This window comes from Camelina sativa, chromosome 9, assembly GCF_000633955.1.
Source record: "Camelina sativa cultivar DH55 chromosome 9, Cs, whole genome shotgun sequence".
Taxonomy (NCBI): Eukaryota; Viridiplantae; Streptophyta; class Magnoliopsida; order Brassicales; family Brassicaceae; genus Camelina; species Camelina sativa.
The window spans coordinates 20165238-20182207 of record NC_025693.1 but is presented as its reverse complement, the minus strand read 5'-3'; the positions used below and the strand labels follow the sequence as shown (position 1 = coordinate 20182207).

The following is a 16970-nucleotide window of genomic DNA, read 5'->3' as shown; positions in this document are numbered from 1 at the left end:
TTTTTTTTTTTTTTTTTTAAGGAGTATTCTAACCTTTTTTTATATGGGTAGTTAGGATTTTATGGGCTGATAATTTATTGGGCTTTTTACGTTTGCATTTACATTAAATTGAAATCTTATTGATCATTTAGATTTTTTAATTCTTTTCTTTTTTTTTTTTCAAACATTTTTTAATTCTTTTCTTTGACGTCAAATTGTAAGAATTTTAGTTAGTTTTCTTTTACACTGCTGATCACGTCAACTGTACAAGGAAGGAGCAGGACTTGCACAGCTAGATTTAGTCTCCAGGGATTTTGCATCTTTCAATGTGTTGAATTATATGTTTCAGATCAGAAACATTAAGCAGAGATCTTAATTCACACACGATAGCAGATGGGCATATCGACTTAAGAAACGTTGGTTAGCAAATTTCATTTAGCAAAACTGATTTATATTTAATTGAATTAAAGAAGAATCATTGTGAAATACAAAGAACACACAAAGCCAAACCAATCTGGTAGTAACAAATCAAATCAAGGTGACATACAACAATGACATTCAAATATCTTTCACAAATTTAATCATATCATTAAGCGGTGACAACAGCTTCTTTCTCTTCTTGTTTACTCTCCTCCTTTACTGGTTCAGCCTCAACAGTTTTCACGGCTTCCGCCTCAACCTCAACCTTTTCTGGTGCAGCTACCACAACCTCATCGACCTTTTCTGTTGCGGCCGCTACGTTCTCCACTTTCTCAGGTGCTGCTGCTTCACCTGCAGAGGAAGACTCTTCCACGGCTGCAACCTCTGGTTCAGAAGCATGAGTTGTTTCCTTGGTCGGCTCGACCTCAGATGTCTCCTTAGCTTCGACGGAAGTTGTTTCGGTGGTTTCAGTCTCTGTCTGGTTCTGTTTCTCACCGCTTTCTGTGTTGTTCTCCTGTATCAACATACCAAAAGATCATAATTTGTTAAACCAGTTCTGTGACAAAAACCTAAATTTTTCATATTTAAAACCTAGATTTACCTTGGCTACTACGGTTTCAGAGACAGGCTTAGGAACAGAGCCTTCTTCGTTGTTGTTCATGTCTGATTCCTTGGGTCTACTCGCACAGCCACCCATTATTATATATTTTTTTTATTGTTTTTGTGATTTTTGGTTGGGTGTAGGCTGTGGAGTTTTATTTTTCTCTTCGGTTTATTATTGTTGACCCGAGGATTGAGAAAATGAAGTGAACATGATCAGGGTTATATAGATGTGAAGATGCATGATTCCGAATTTTATGGAGAGCCTCTGGTATAATTTTCTTGTGTATCTGTGGTGTGTTGAATAATTCAAATGGCTAAGAATAGAGTTATTTACAGATCGGGTATATACTTATATTAGAGTTGTGCGGAGAGGTAAGCGTAAATTTAGAGATTTCTGTGTTTAAAATGCTTCATTGGTATGGTCAAAAGTATGGAAGTTTCGTGGACCTCTCATCTCTTGTGCTCTATTTTTAGTCGGTCGATCGACTCGGTCCTAATAATAATAATTCGACGGAGAAATCAGAAATATATACTACTGCGCAAAATATTAATTCGGGTTTCTTTGATTCTAGTAAATCGGAAAGAAAATATTATTTTGTCATATGTCACGATGGAATATGAAAATGAGAAATGAAGCTTTTGTCATATGTCACTCTAGTGTTATTTCTAATGCAGCTTTTTTTTTTTTTTTTGCTATAACATAGTTTTGCCGAATTACGTTTCATATCGACTTACATTATGGAACCCTTTTTTTTTTTGTCGAGTGAGGAACCTTTCTTTCTTTTTTCTTTATCTTGTTTGTGTTTGTAATACGTTAAGAATGGAGCTAATTAATTAAGTAAATGACAGTGAAGAATATAAAACTTAAGTAAATAACAATAATGTGACTTATAACGTTTTAACAAGAAAAAAAATGTGACTCTCAAATTAATATATACTATTCAAAAACGTGTCCAGTTTAACAATTTTGATAAAATTCATCAACTCGTTAATAACTTTAAGATGTACATATAGAAAATAACATGTAGAAAAAATAACACATCTAAAACTGTATCTCACAGACAGTTAAATGGCAATTTTTTTCCTGTTCATGGAATGAATAAAATAGTCTGCAAATCGTACATATAACATATGCATTAGAATCTGGGACAATGCACGAAAAAAAAACTATTAACGTAGGAGACGTAGGATAGTGTGCTCCATGATCGTGTTTACGAGTTCGAGCAAACGAGAAACATTCAAAATCCAAATAAAAAAAAACCCAAAATGCTCAGAGAAATAAATATAAAAAGACATTTCCAAAAAAGGTCAAGAAAAGCGAAACTTCCCACAGAACTCACAAGTCACAACAAAGTGACATGCACCGAACGAAGCTTCCTTTCCCGCTTCATCCACATGTCATTATCTCATTTGTTCTATGACATTTTGTTTTCTTTTAAAGCATGGCATCATTTTCTCAACTTTACCCCTTCCTCTTGCTTTAATATCCCAAAGTCCTAAAAGGGCAAAATCGTACATCAACACCACTAAAACGCGTAACGTACTTGGTATAGCGCGTGTAACACACTAAACCTCTCCACGCGCTGTTATCACCATCACCTCTCTCTTTATAATTTCTTCACAAGAGGAAAAAATCAAAGTTCACATCTTCTTCTTCTTCACTTTACCAAAATCACCGATTCGAGTTTTAGGGTTTTTGTTTTCTGATAATTTTGTATTGTTATCTTCTTCTTCTTCGTGATACCTTCGAATCGTATCTGAGATACATATATAAATAATAATTCTGATTCGTAGAATCTGAGAATCTTCAATTTTTGTGTTCGATTCGTTCAAAACAAAAAAAAAGCCGATTCAATGAATCAGAATCTTGAAGTTCTATCAATGGATTCATTACCAGTTGGATTAAGATTCCGTCCAACTGACGAGGAGCTGATCCGTTACTATCTCCGTAAAAAGATCAACGGCCACGATGGCGACGTCAAAGCTATCCGTGAGATCGATATTTGCAAATGGGAGCCTTGGGATTTACCTGGTAACCCCTTCTTCTTCTTCTTCTTCTTCTTCTTCTTCTTAGAAATGTTGTAACTTTACGAAATCTTGGATTAGTTTCGATGTCTTTTTTTGATAAAGTCAGTAACTTTAGGACTTTTAATCCCATCATATGAGTTTGAGATTTGATTAGAAAGATGTGATTTTGTTGTTTGTTTGTTTTTAGATTTTTCTGTGATCAAGACAAAAGACTCAGAGTGGCTCTTCTTCTGTCCATTGGACCGGAAGTATCCTAACGGAAGTAGACAGAACAGGGCAACTGTGGCAGGTTACTGGAAGGCGACAGGGAAAGACCGGAAGATAAAAAACGGTAAGACTAAGATTATCGGTGTGAAGAGAACTCTTGTTTTCCACGCTGGTCGTGCTCCTAAAGGAACAAGAACCAATTGGGTTATTCATGAGTATCGTGCCACGGAGAATGATCTTAGCGGTACTAATCCTGGCCAGGTAAATTAATAATGCACTCTTTGTAGATGTGTAACCATTTAGAAAACTGATTTAGCTATGGAATCTTGATCATTGTGATTTGTGTTGATATATGCAGAGTCCGTTTGTGGTATGCAAGTTGTTCAAGAAACAAGAACTGAATTTAGCAGAAGAAGATTCCAAGTCGGATGAAGCTGAACCTGCTGTCTCGTCTCCAACTGTTGAAGTATCTGAGGTCACTAAAACCGAAGACGTGAAGCCTTATGACATTGCAGAGTCTTCTCTTGTAATCTCTGGCGATTCTCATAGTGACGCTTGTGATGAGGCTACAACTGCCGAGGTGAAGACATTTTCTTAGTTGTTTTTTTTCTTAGATGTTTGTCTTTGTGTCGGTTTGAAAACTAAATACTTTTTTTGTTTTGACATGCAGCTTGTAGATTTTGATTGGTATCCGGAATTGGAGTCCCTGGATTGCAAGCTCTTCTCCCCATTACACTCTCAATTCCAATGCGAGCTTGGTGGATCCACATTTCAGCCTGGCTCAAGTAATTTTTCAGGGAATGAGACCAACAACTTCCAAGTTCAGACTCAGTATGGTACAAATGAAGTAGATACATATATATCCGATTTTCTTGATTCGATTCTTCAGAGCCCAGACGAGGATCCAGAGAAGCACAATTATGTTTTGCAGAGTGGCTTTGATGCCGCAACACCAGATCAGGTACATGAAGTTTCCTCAAACTCATAATATTGTATCATTTTCTTAGAATTCATTAAGAAAACTGATACCATAATTAGCTCTTATTTAATGTACTTGATTGCAGATTGCGCCAGCTTATCAGCATGGCTCAGCAGTTGGCATGAGCAATGATGTTTCAGTAACGGGGATCCAGATTAGGAGTCGGCAGGCACAGCTCTCAGGTTGCACCAATGAGTATATAGCGCAGGGAAATGGCCCAAGAAGGCTGCGTCTGCAAACTAACCTTAATGGGATTGACTCGAAGAGAGAGGTGAGAATAACATCCACCGTCTCATGAATTACTCTATTTCTTGGTTTCACGTAGCAAATTGGAATCGAACTGTGACATTAATATCTTAATGGTACGCAGGCTGAGGACACAGTTGGAGAAACTGTGAAGAAAGGCTGCGGAAAGCTAATGAGAACAAAGAACAAAACCGGTTTTGTGTTTAAAAGGATTATGCCCCTGAAATGTTCTTACGCTGGGCTTCTTAGGGCGGCGGTAGTTGCAGTTGTGTTCTTGATGTCAGTCTGCAGTCTAACCGTTGACTTCAAAGCATCCGCAATGCCATGAGAACTGGAACTTGCATCTGCATACCCTGAGAACTGTAACTTTCTTCTGTATATATAGTGCTCAAACCTGGATTTTTGCTTTTGTTGTTGGTTTCAGGCTTTCGCTTTAACCGGTGCTAGTTTGTAGTTTTACATGTAGTTTAGGCTTGTAACGTCATGAACTTATGATATGAAGAGACCAAGAACCTTTAGTTGTACTTGTTTGACTTATTAGAGTTGTTACATAATTAAAGGTTATGGTTAATCCTATTTTCCTTTCGACTCTTTGACAATGAAATAGCAATGATGATATATTACATATTAGTGGCAGGCCAATAAAAAACTTACTCTGGAAGGCAAACAAGGATGATGATACCTTCAATATAAAAAGATCTTCAAACTGAACCAAGATTTCAAAATGGAACTTTAAAGTTCAAAACATTACACTTGAGAAAAAGCAAGTGAAAATGAAAAGGACTAAACTTGCAGTTGCACCAAACTTGGAACATAAGAAGAGTACACAAGTCTGCATGGATTCCCCTGGTAATTTGAAATCCATCATCTCGAACAATGTAAGAGCAACAATATCGGTGGGTTTATAGGAAGGGGTTGTTAAACACTGTTTAAATTTTTTTATGAATTAATTGTGTATGTAAGAACCCATAATCTTTTAGATAACATTTTCTCTTCCATTGGTAGGTTCTTATTTTGGGTCTCTAAAATATTGTTTTCTTAAATTTAAAAATTTTAAATAGAATAGAAGTGGTATAAATGTGTAAACATTTAAGATTTTATAAAATTAAAAAATATTACATTTTAATTAATTTTCAAACATACAAAACATAATAAAAGCATTAATACATATTACAACAGAAGTGCAATTTATAAATGGAGAGAATGATTAATTTTAATACTGATTTGCTCCAAACATGACATGCTTAACTAAAATAAAGATATAGAACTAAAAACCTTGATGTATTGTCCTCACCAGCAACCTGATGTATTGTACTTGTTCTTGTCTTTGTTGGTAAACCGGACAACAAAACGGTACTCGCTTTATTGTACTTGTTCATGTCTTGGTTGATAATACGGATCCTTCTCCTGTAATCAGTCTTTCCATCTACATAATCATGAAAACAGAACAAAAAACGCATCAGTGATCTCTATAACAGAACAAAATACTAAAGTCTCAATCATTAATACTTAACCCAAGGTTATCAAAGCTATGACAGAACAAAAAACATAAAGTTATCAAAGCTAACATGCCACATACAAGATCAATAACCTCTACTAGATTCCAAATTAAACAGTCATGCATTCAAATATTGAGAAGGATATAGCCAGATGATATGAGCCAATCACGACCAAGAAAAGTTCAAACAAAAAGGCATTTACCAGATGGTGCATACCACGAGAGATCCGGTGCTACCAATATACATTCCAGGCCAAGATGCTTGTCAAACTCCAAAGACCTGACTGCTTGAGAATATCTCTCTTCCTGACAACATAGGGAGAGGAACGAAAATAAATAACCCAGCACTCATTATCAACCTTACTACTACTAGTGCTACTACAACATGATTTGTTTCTGTTCAAGTTTCGCAGAACAGATTTGAATATATTTCTTGATACTACAAAATTTCACACAATGATGCAGATCGCTGACCAACGTATAAACAACATTATTGCACTATGTTATGAAAATGACATACCTCTTCTTTAGATACTTTGGCTAACCACTCGTCTTGCTAATTCCATTGGCGCACAATAACCTTGTATAATCAACAACAAATGGTGAACCGCATCAATGATCCGTTTATACAGTTCCATGGTGCTGCTAGTTAGAGAATATCAAATACAGACAAGAACATGACTAAATCATTTCTGCAAAAAAAAGGATCTCAATGTAAATAACAATCCCTAGAGATAACTACAAACACAAGCGAAAACCTCTTAACCCCACCATAGAGAACATGAATGCTTTACAAGTCCGAGTAAGTAGGCAATCTCCATTTCAGGTAAACATGAATTTGAGACCAAAAGATAAACAAATGAGGCTAGACAGATTCCAAACCTGAGAAGGAGCAACATCAACAAAGAAGCCAATGGTGGGTGAAAACTCTTTACCATCCCTGAAAAAAAAAACAAAAAAAGTTTGATTTTATGGCCAAATCAAACTCATCATCCGCGTAACTCGCCAATAATTTCGAAAAGTACAATGATTCAATCTCTTTATTAATCAAACTTACCCTCTGATTCTAATTGATTCAACAGAGATGCTTCTGTTCCGATTGAATCGACTCCAAATTCATCTCCAGATCGACCTCCGCCGAGTCAATCGCCTCCGCTACACATCTCCAGATCCTTCGATTCCAAATTTTCTTTCTTGATCGTTTCGGGACTTCGATCGCAAGAGAGAGAGAGAAAGAAACAAAAATCGAGCGTCCCAATTTTTTTTTTCTTTTCTAATATTTGATAAGATTAAGTTTGTTAGCAGTTTAAGTTTATGTCCGAATGTTCAGGGCACTTAGTTATTTGGTGTTATTTGTTTCAGTCAAATGCGGTCACGATAGACCACGTTTGCCACTTTGCTTTTCCGTTTCCTCTAAGGCTATATAAGCCATTGCTATTTGTTCAATGAAGTTAGTTTTTCCAGAATTCGTTCTTTGAATTTAACATCTGGTATCAGAGTGAATAATTCAAGAAACGAGAGAAGTGAGTTCTAGAAAACAGAGAGAGAAAGTGAGTTCTAGAAAACAGAGAGAGAGAGAGAGAATGGGATCAGAGGGAAACGGTGGTGGTTTTTCTCAACCTGCAATTCCAAAATTCGATGGCGATTATGATCACTGGAGTATGGTCATGGAGAATCTGCTGCGATCCAAGGAATACTGGACGGTTGTGGAATCTGGTTTTTCACAACCTGGTCCTGACGAGGTGTTGACTGCAACACAGGAGAAAACATTGGAAGATATGAAGCTGAAGGATTTAAAGGCCAAGAATTATCTGTTTCAATCATTGGACAGAACAATTCTGAAGACAATCACTCAAAAGGCGACATCCAAGCAGCTTTGGGATTCCATGAAGATGAAGTGTCAAGGGAATGTTCGAGTTCAGAGAGCCCAACTCAACCGTCTGCGCAGAGACTTCGAGATCTTGGCGATGAAGCAAGGTGAATCCATTGATGATTACTTTGGTCGAGTAATGGTGGTTGCAAACGATATGAGGAATTTTGGAGAAGAGATGGCGGATGTCAAGATTGTTGAGAAAATCTTGAGGACTCTTACTGACAAATGGAACTACATTGTTTGTTCCATTGAAGAGGCTAAGGACATTGATGCTCTATCTGTTGATGCTCTGCAAAGTTCACTTCTTGTACATGAACAAAAATTCAAGAAGGAAGGAGATGAAGAGCATGCACTTGCAGTATCAACAGATGAAGGCTATGGAGGAAGAGGAAGAGGAAGAGGAAGAAATGATGCTTTCAGAGGAGGAAGAGGTAGAGGAAGAGGACGCCAGTCCTACAACAAAGCAACTGTTGAGTGTTACAACTGCCATCAACTGGGACATTATCAGTATGAGTGTCCAAAATCAGCGAGGCAAGTGAATTATGCAGAAGTAGAAGAAACCGAAGAGATGCTGCTTATGGCTTATATCGAGTCAACTGAGCAAAGCGAAAACCATGTATGGTTTCTTGACTCCGGATGTAGCAATCACATGTGTGGTGATTCATCTTTGTTCAGCGAGCTAGAAGGGGGAGTCATGAGAACAGTCAGGTTGGGCAATCATATGCAGATGAATGTGGTGGGAAAAGGAAGTGTTAGATTGTCCTATCAAGGAGTTAGTCATTTGATCCACGATGTCTTCTACGTACCAGATCTGAAGAACAATCTTCTCAGCATTGGACAACTCCAAGAGAAAGGGCTGGCTGTGTTATTGCAGTCTAATCAATGCAAGATTTATCATCCAACGAAGGGTCTTATCATTCAGTGCCAAATGACATCCAACAGAATGTTTACTTTGCTCTCAAACAAGCAGCCAAGCAAGCAGGAGATGTGCCTCAAAACATACACTCATGACCTACCTCAGCTCTGGCATCGAAGATATGGACATCTCAGCTACACAGGACTGAAGACTCTGAAAAACAAAGAGATGGTGAGAGGGCTGCCAAGCTTCGTTGAGACAGATATTGTGTGCACAGATTGCTTGAAAGGAAAACAACATAGAGAGGTTATTCCAAAGAAAGCCATGTGGAGAGCTTCTGAAAGATTGGAGCTAATTCATGCTGATATTTGTGGTCCAATCTCACCAACATCTAACGGAGGAAAAAGGTACCTCATCTGCTTCATTGATGATTTTAGTAGGAAGGCTTGGGTACACTTTCTGGTTTATAAAGCTGATGCATTTGCCCTCTTCAAGCAATTTAAAAGTAGTGTGGAGAAAGAAACTAGTCTGTCTATTAAATGCTTGAGAACTGATCGTGGTGGAGAATTTACATCTAGTGAATTCAATGATTATTGTAGAGATAATGGAATCAAGAGACAGTTGACGACAGCTTATACGCCACAGCAAAATGGCGTTGCGGAGAGGAAAAACAGAACCGTGATGAACATGGTGAGAAGTCTGCTGGTGGAGAAAAATGTTCCAAAGAATTTCTGGCCTGAAGCAGTGAATTGGGCATTCTACATTCTCAATCGATCTCCAACAAATTCAGTGAAAGACATGACACCAGAGGAGGCTTGGAGTGGAGTAAAGCCTTCAGTGGAACACTTGAGAGTGTTTGGATGTGTAACACATGCTCATGTACCTGATGCTCGACGAACAAAACTTGAAGATAAGAGTCGCAGTTGTGTTTTATTTGGAATTAGTGCAGAATCAAAAGGATATAGGCTCTATGATCCTGTATCTAAGAAGATTGTTGTTAGTAGAGATGTTGTTTTTGAGGAAGACAAACAATGGAATTGGGATGCAAGTTATGAGCAACAAATCAAGCTTGATTTGGAATGGGGAGACAAGAAAGAATCTGAAGAAGAGTTGGGTGAAGAGCTTACTGATGTAGATGTTGATACAGACGCTGATGCAGATGCCAACGCAGATGGTCCCTCTAATGTGTCTCCTATTGTTCACCATCAACCTGCTATAAGCTCAGATAATCCTGAAAGTTCCACTGCAACAGTTCGAGTAAGAAAAGCACCAGCATGGATGAGTGATTATGTGATGAGAAGTGAAGAAGAAGATGAAGAGGAACAAGATCAATCAGCTCTGTTTGCACTCTTTGCTGGCTCGGATCTGCTGGCTCTATTTTCTGGTTTGGATCCCGTCAGTTTTGAAGATGCTGTAAGAAGTGAAAACTGGAGACAAGCGATGGATTCTGAGATAAGTTCAATTGAGAAGAATGGGACGTGGGTGCTAACTGATTTACCGAGAGGAGCTAAGAGCATAGGAGTCAAATGGGTCTACAAAACTAAGCTGAATCAATATGGAGAGGTTGAGAAGTATAACGCTCGCCTGGTTGCTAAGGGGTATACTCAGGAACATGGAATTGATTACGAAGAAGTGTATGCTCCTGTAGCTCGCATGGATACTGTAAGAATGATACTCGCTCTTGCAGCTCAGAGAGGTTGGATTGTCTATCAGTTAGACATGAAATCAGCTTTTCTCCAAGGAGAGTTGCTAGAAGAAGTTTACGTTGAGCAGCCGCGAGGATATGAAGTAGAGAATGCAGAAAGGAAAGTTTACAAACTTCACAAAGCTTTGTATGGTCTTAAGCAGGCACCAAGGGCATGGTTTAGCAGGATAGATTCCTACTTCAAGAAGATGGGCTTTGAAAAGGATGCAAGCGAGCAGACTTTGTTTACCAAAGTCAACAAAGAAGGTAAATATTTGATCATTAGTTTGTACGTTGATGATTTGATCTACACTGGAAATGATGAGGCAATGATGAAGGAGTTTAAGGAGTCTATGATGAAAGAATTTGATATGTCTGATCTGGGAAAGATGAACTATTTTCTTGGCTTAGAAGTGATACAGTTTGATGGAGGAATCTTTATTAGCCAGAAGAAGTATGTGAAAGAAGTGCTGAAGAAATTTGGAATGGACGAATGTAATTCTGTTTTGAATGTAATTCTATTTCTCTACAAGAAAGAAGGAAACAAGGAGCTTGTAGGCTTCACTGATAGTGATTATGCAGGGTGTGTGGAGGACAGAAAGAGTACATCTGGGTATGCATTCATTCTTAGCGATGCAGCAGTAGCTTGGTCGTCTAGAAAGCAACCCATTGTTACCCTGAGTAGAACAGAAGCTGAATTTGTCGCTGCTGCAGCCTGCAATTGTCAGATGGTTTGGATGAAAAGGATATTGAAGAGGATCGGTTATGAAGGAAGCACAAGTCCAGTCATTTTCTGCGATAACAGCTCAACTATCAAACTTTCCAAGAACCCAATAATGCATGGTAAGAGCAAGCACATTGATGTTCGTTTTCACTTCATGAGAGATCTGGTGAATGAAGGTGTTGTGCAGCTTAAGTTCTGTGGCACTCAACAACAAATTGCTGACATCTTTACCAAGCCACTGAAGTTAGAGATGTTTCAAGAGTTCAGAAAGAAGTTGGGGGTCTGTGATGAAGTGAAGTTAAACTAGCTCTGTCTAGTTTAGGAGAGGGAATGATAAGATTAAGTTTGTTAGCAGTTTAAGTTTATGTCCGAATGTTCAGGGCACTTAGTTATTTGGTGTTATTTGTTTCAGTCAAATGCGGTCACGATAGACCATGTTTGCCACTTTGCTTTTCCGTTTCCTCTAAGGCTATATAAGCCATTGCTATTTGTTCAATGAAGTTAGTTTTTCCAGAATTCGTTCTTTGAATTTAACAATATTCTGTTTGACCAACAGAGCGCTGACACTTATGGTCTCTTAGATCAGATTTGGGTATACTATATAGGAGGCTCCCTTAGATTTTTTCTTTTCTTCTGAATTATTTTTTTCCTTCAAAACACTAACAACCCTTCTATGAACCCCTCTATGAACCCCCGATAAAGAAGGTCTAAACCATTTGGTAGCGACAGGTCTTGAGTGGGTCCTACTCCCACTCCCTCCCACTGTTATTAAAAAGCACTGCTACTTTCTTCTCCTTGTCAATGAAGAAGCTCATAGGGGGATAGTAAGTCCAAAAACCATTGACTAGTGACACATCAAGTGTCAAAAAAGTCCTCCAAGATACCGCATTGGGCTCAATCTTAGTGGAAATTCAAATCTTGTATGTCTGAAAAGTGTCATAGTGGTTGTATAACAGAGCGAGCTTCTCATCTCTAACCCAAGATAGAGTCATAAATTCAAAACTAGGAGAGGGAGGGCCAAACGGCGTAGGCAGACACAGTCCAAATCGCTCTATAGTGAAATCAAAACAGAGTAAATAATCTTTAATGCTGTTATTTCTGTTACCTCTTCACCGAAAAGTACGTGTTTCCCTTCAAAGACACGCCAGTGCGATAAAACGGCGCGTCCCCATCGGGATTGACTTCAAGAACCCTCCATGAATCAGAAATAAAATCGTAGACATTAATGTCCCTTCGTCTTTGACCATATCTGCTTCTCTCGTCATCATAGAGAAACCTCAAAATATTCAAATTCTTCTGACGGTTTATCCTAATAACAATAAAGATTCTCCACATGTTAATAAAACATGTACTGTTTATAATTATCCCAAACAAACACACATGTATATATGCAAGAAGAACCTATGTATATATTTCAACTCGAGTAGATCCGCATCACCAAATACGGATTTGCGGAATAGCCTATCACCAAAAAAAAAAAATCATTTTACATATTTCCCAGAAAAGACAAGACACAAGAGCATTGTATATAACTCAAATTACTTTTTAGCTAGGCCAGCTAGGGAATAAGTAAACCAAAAAAAGTGTTCACACCTATAATATAATCCCATCGAATGAGAGAGCAAGCAAAATGTGCTATGACTTCCTGTGGAACAACACAACCTTCTTCTCTTAACAGCAGCTGAAAGTTAATAAGTCAGATTCCAAAAAATGCAAATGTGTACGCCACGATGTTGATATGATTGATCTCTCTTTTGAAACACCACCACCACTTAATGATCTAGTAGTTGATATATATAATGTATTTCTTATGATAAATCATAAAGAAGAATATTATGAGAACAAATGAACCTTAACTAATTCATTGATTGCAAATACTTTGGTCCTGGGATTTGAGTGCACCATAGAAACAAAGCAGTTTCTCTGATGCCAAAAGCGAAAAACTACGGCTGTACAATCGTCTGGATGACCAAAACCTAACAGCTCGAAAAGCAATCCGTTATACGCCCTCAGAGGAAGCTAAGAAGAAAATCAAAAGAAAGTTAAGACAACAACAACATAGAGAAAAATAAAAAGTAAAAACATGTCATCCCACCTCGTACAAAACTCGTACAAAAGGTGTTAAGATTTATCATTTATGACTTTTATCACAGTCATCAAAGCGTAAGAGATGGAGGAAGACATTGTGGATTCTAGCCAAGATTGAACATTATGGTTCAGCGCATTCATATGGCACCACCATATATGGTTTCCACGCACTCAAGCAAGTTCGTCAACGCGACCCCAACCAATAGATTCCCATTTTCCTTGAGAAAATCCACTTGTCGTTGGCATTTGAGTATACTCAACCGCACAAAGAAGACCATCCGTCCAAGGATGAGTGGGAGGAGGTGAAGTCTCCAGACCACTAGTCATAAAACAACCATAACATTTCACTGAAACTCACTTAAAAATTCATCAAGGATGATCAAATATATCCTCAAACTTGCTAGTCTCTTACAATTAAACTCACTGAATACTAGGCAAGCTAATTAAATCATAATCTTCAATTTTCCCCAAAAAATTTCGATTTCCCAAAAATCTCAAGAACCCTAACTTTGGAAAATTCAAATTTATCACTTTGACGACCAATGCAATCGATTTCCCAAAAAACTCAAGAACCCAAAAAATTCGTTAACAACCAATGCAATCGATTATAAAGCAACCTAAAAATATCTATATAAACATTTTCACAGCAATGTTAGTAAACTAGGTTTGAAGTTGAAAACTATTTACATTTCATGCCATTGTAATTAATATATTTTTAAAAAATTAAAGCACAAAATCGAAAAAGTAATTACAAAATCAATATTAACATTTCCATATACTGTAACCCAACAAAACAAATTAAGATTCTTCAATAATTAATTCCCATAATTTTAGCATATTAACATTAGTCTATCATTAATCAACCAAAATCTCCTCCAAATAATTTTCTCAAACCTATCAACATATTCTAGACCTCTCCTCCCATATATATACAGATCAAGTCTGAACAAACTCTAACCTTCATCATCATAAACCAATCTATTGATTTTTCTTTCATTCCATAACAAAATAAAAATGATTATGCAAAAACATAATTGTTTTGGCAGTGTGGAGTATTTCAGTGTTCATCTTTTTCTTGCCTCTTAAACTCATTGCGAATACATGTTCTTTTACATATCTTGGACGTTTGTTAACTTTTCTTATTCTGTTTGATTATTTTTTTTTGTTTAAATGATACAGAGATGATACATCGGTTTCATTAAGTTTTATATTCTATGGAAATATTCAGGCTCATTAGGCTGATATAGATTTAACGTTGTGATCAAAACTATTTTGAGAGGTCGTGTTCTCATTAGGTTTTGTTTCTTTTGGTTTAGTTTATTCTATACATTTTAAATTTGTGTTATGATTTTGTGGAAATCATAATAATTTCTTTTATTATAATTTTTTATTTTTGATTGCCTAAAATTCTAAATAACCAAAATTCCAAAAACAAATTTTAATTCAGTTAATCCTATGATATTGAATGAAATAAATGGAAGTCAAAAGATGAGAAGATTATTCTTTTGTGTATATTAATCAAAAAATAAAAAATAAAATAAAAAATTAGGTTATCAAATTGTTGTAGCCATTTTTTATTTAGTTTATTTGATTTTTCTATGTTATCTTTAATTTAATATTTTTGATGAAACTAATATAGTTAGTAGCTACGAAAATGACTATTTTTAATAATCTTTTTTTATTCAAAGAGCGTAGGTTCAACAAAATCGTTTTAACATTTCTAATCAAATATGGAAAATTATCTAATTTTATTTTAACTAATAACAATAATAGATGTGCATATGTGCATATGTTTAAAAGTGTATATACTTCAATATTACTGAACAATCTTTCTAATAAAAACTTTACACAACTATCTGACAAAAATAATTCATTTTTGATTATTGATGATGACAAAAAACTATCTAACATGTAACGGCAATAATCTTTAAATTAATGATACTGTTATGTTTCATTTTTGATTTTTTGTTTTTTCTAAATATTATTATTGCATTTTAAAATAGTACATGTAATATCATTCCACATATATAAGAAAATTGGTGATCACCGGTTATAACCAATGATAAAACTGAATATATATATATATATATATATATAAACAAATAAATACAACTTAATTTTAAAAATAGGCCCGCGGTGTATTGCGGGTTAAAGTCTAGTTAGAAATGATAACATAAGAAAAGAGAATTGGCATGATTTTATGACTAGTTGAATTGGCATGATTTTATGACTAAAATTCTTGTATTAGAAAATTATTTCCATTTTCTTTATTTTAGTCGAATTTGGTTTTAATTAACTAATTAAATTAGAAGAAAACAAATTGGTTTTCTCTTGGTATTGATTTTAAACCTTACAACCGAACCAAATCAAAAAAATTCTGTTTAATACGGTAGAACAGAACTATAGAAAATCGGAAAATGGAAACAAAAGAGAGAAAAAAAGGAACAGGAAAAAACAAAAGGAAATTTGTAACTTTTAATCCTGACCGCTGAAAGTTAGATGCTGATCATATCTTAAACCATTATTCATAGGTCCATCCATAAATAAAAAAAATAATGCTTCCCATCTTGTTAATAATTCTCGAACCCTAAAAAATCTTTCACAATTCCCATCCCGACTTGAAGGATGATGGTTCACAATTATTTCCCAAGGGGATTGTCTTCGTTCTACGTTGTTGATGTCCAGATCGGTTACAATTAGTATGTTTAGTTCGGTCAAAGAAAGGTCGAAGTTCTCTTATATTTTATTGGTACCGAGACACAAAAGACGGGTTACAACACGACTTAAACGAGTTACAAAAGTGGACGAGGATAATGGACGAGCTGTTATCTCGTCGATTCTTCAAGCCGTTGACTCTAAATCGTTGACTTCTGCTTTGACGAGCTGGAGGCTCTTGTACTTGCTGTACGAATTCTTTTGCCTTTTTCCCGATCCCTTTTTCAGGGGCCGTACGCCTGTATTTATAGGGAGTCGTGTCGGTTCGTCCAGGAAAAAGACCATAATACTCTTCTTTCTTTAAAGGGTTTATTTTGGGCTTTTTCCTGGGCCAGGCCTCTTTGTTGGGGTGGGATCTACCCCTAACATACGTCAGAGTCTATCAGGTTGTTGATGATCCTTCAACGGATTCAATAATCTCGTGGGGCAGCAACAACAGTTTCATTATCTGGAACGTGGAAGGGTTTCGTAGAAAGATTATGCCGACATGTGTTGAATTTGGCATTACCTTCTCAAGTTTTGTCTCCAGGCTTCGTTCTCATGGCTTTAAACGAGTTAAAGGGCCTGGACAGTTGGAATTTGGAAACGAGTATTTTGTCGTAGATCAACCGGAGCTTTTGAAGTTGATTATGGTCGAAGCTTTGAGGACTAAACGTAATGCAAAGAAAGCTAAAGCCAAAGCCAAGAAAGATCGAGTGCGAGTAGAGGGTCTCTTGAAACACTTGCAAATTTGATCATAGTATAATAATAACTTCTTGTATAAGTGACTTTAGTAGTAATGAATAAATGTATGTTTTGTATAAACCGCTTTTTGTGTCTCATATCGAGAGTGTTTAATCAGATAGGCCAATTTGTATCTTTTAAGCTTGCTACTTTTATCTACTGTATGTATCTTGGATAATTGAAATCAATTGCTTTAGTTATTAGAAAATAAAGACAAGAAGATGAACCAAGCCGTGGTATACATCATCGTGCTACATTAGTTGAACTAACTGACGATGAATGCACAAACAATAATGGAGATGAGAGACCATATCTGATGCTAAATCATGAACGTGATCCTATGCAAA

The 16970-nt window shown here is 36.4% G+C and overlaps 2 protein-coding genes and 1 long non-coding RNA gene across 3 annotated transcripts; 1 reads left to right on the top strand and 2 right to left on the bottom strand.

The window, feature by feature from the left end:
- On the bottom strand, positions 414–1205 carry LOC104711468. Its single transcript, XM_010428167.1, has 2 exons — positions 1001–1205; positions 414–913 (listed from the first exon to the last, which is right to left on the bottom strand). The coding sequence occupies exons 1-2, from the start codon at positions 1094–1096 to the stop codon at positions 569–571; spliced, it is 441 nt and encodes a 146-aa protein (XP_010426469.1). The 5' UTR covers positions 1097–1205; the 3' UTR covers positions 414–568.
- On the top strand, positions 2646–5053 carry LOC104711467 (NAC domain-containing protein 62). The gene is made up of 6 exons (XM_010428166.1): positions 2646–3034; positions 3218–3498; positions 3596–3817; positions 3908–4198; positions 4302–4487; positions 4587–5053. The coding sequence occupies exons 1-6, from the start codon at positions 2857–2859 to the stop codon at positions 4788–4790; spliced, it is 1362 nt and encodes a 453-aa protein (XP_010426468.1). The 5' UTR covers positions 2646–2856; the 3' UTR covers positions 4791–5053.
- On the bottom strand, positions 5613–7157 carry LOC104711466. Its single transcript, XR_755301.2, has 5 exons — positions 7018–7157; positions 6843–6900; positions 6481–6540; positions 6164–6266; positions 5613–5888 (listed from the first exon to the last, which is right to left on the bottom strand). It is a non-coding gene; the product is annotated as an uncharacterized LOC104711466 (long non-coding RNA).

Bases quoted from the DNA above. Each gene is read 5' to 3' on its own strand.
- LOC104711468 (XM_010428167.1), bottom strand. From the start codon at position 1,096: ATGGGTGGCTGTGCGAGTAGACCCAAGGAATCAGACATGAACAACAAC. The intron at 914-1,000 runs GTAAATCTAGGT...ATGTTGATACAG, and splicing joins CTGAAACCGTAGTAGCCAAG to GAGAACAACACAGAAAGCGG.
- LOC104711467 (XM_010428166.1), top strand. From the start codon at position 2,857: ATGAATCAGAATCTTGAAGTTCTATCAATGGATTCATTACCAGTTGGA. The intron at 3,035-3,217 runs GTAACCCCTTCT...GTTTGTTTTTAG, and splicing joins GGAGCCTTGGGATTTACCTG to ATTTTTCTGTGATCAAGACA. The intron at 3,818-3,907 runs GTGAAGACATTT...TTTGACATGCAG, and splicing joins ATGAGGCTACAACTGCCGAG to CTTGTAGATTTTGATTGGTA.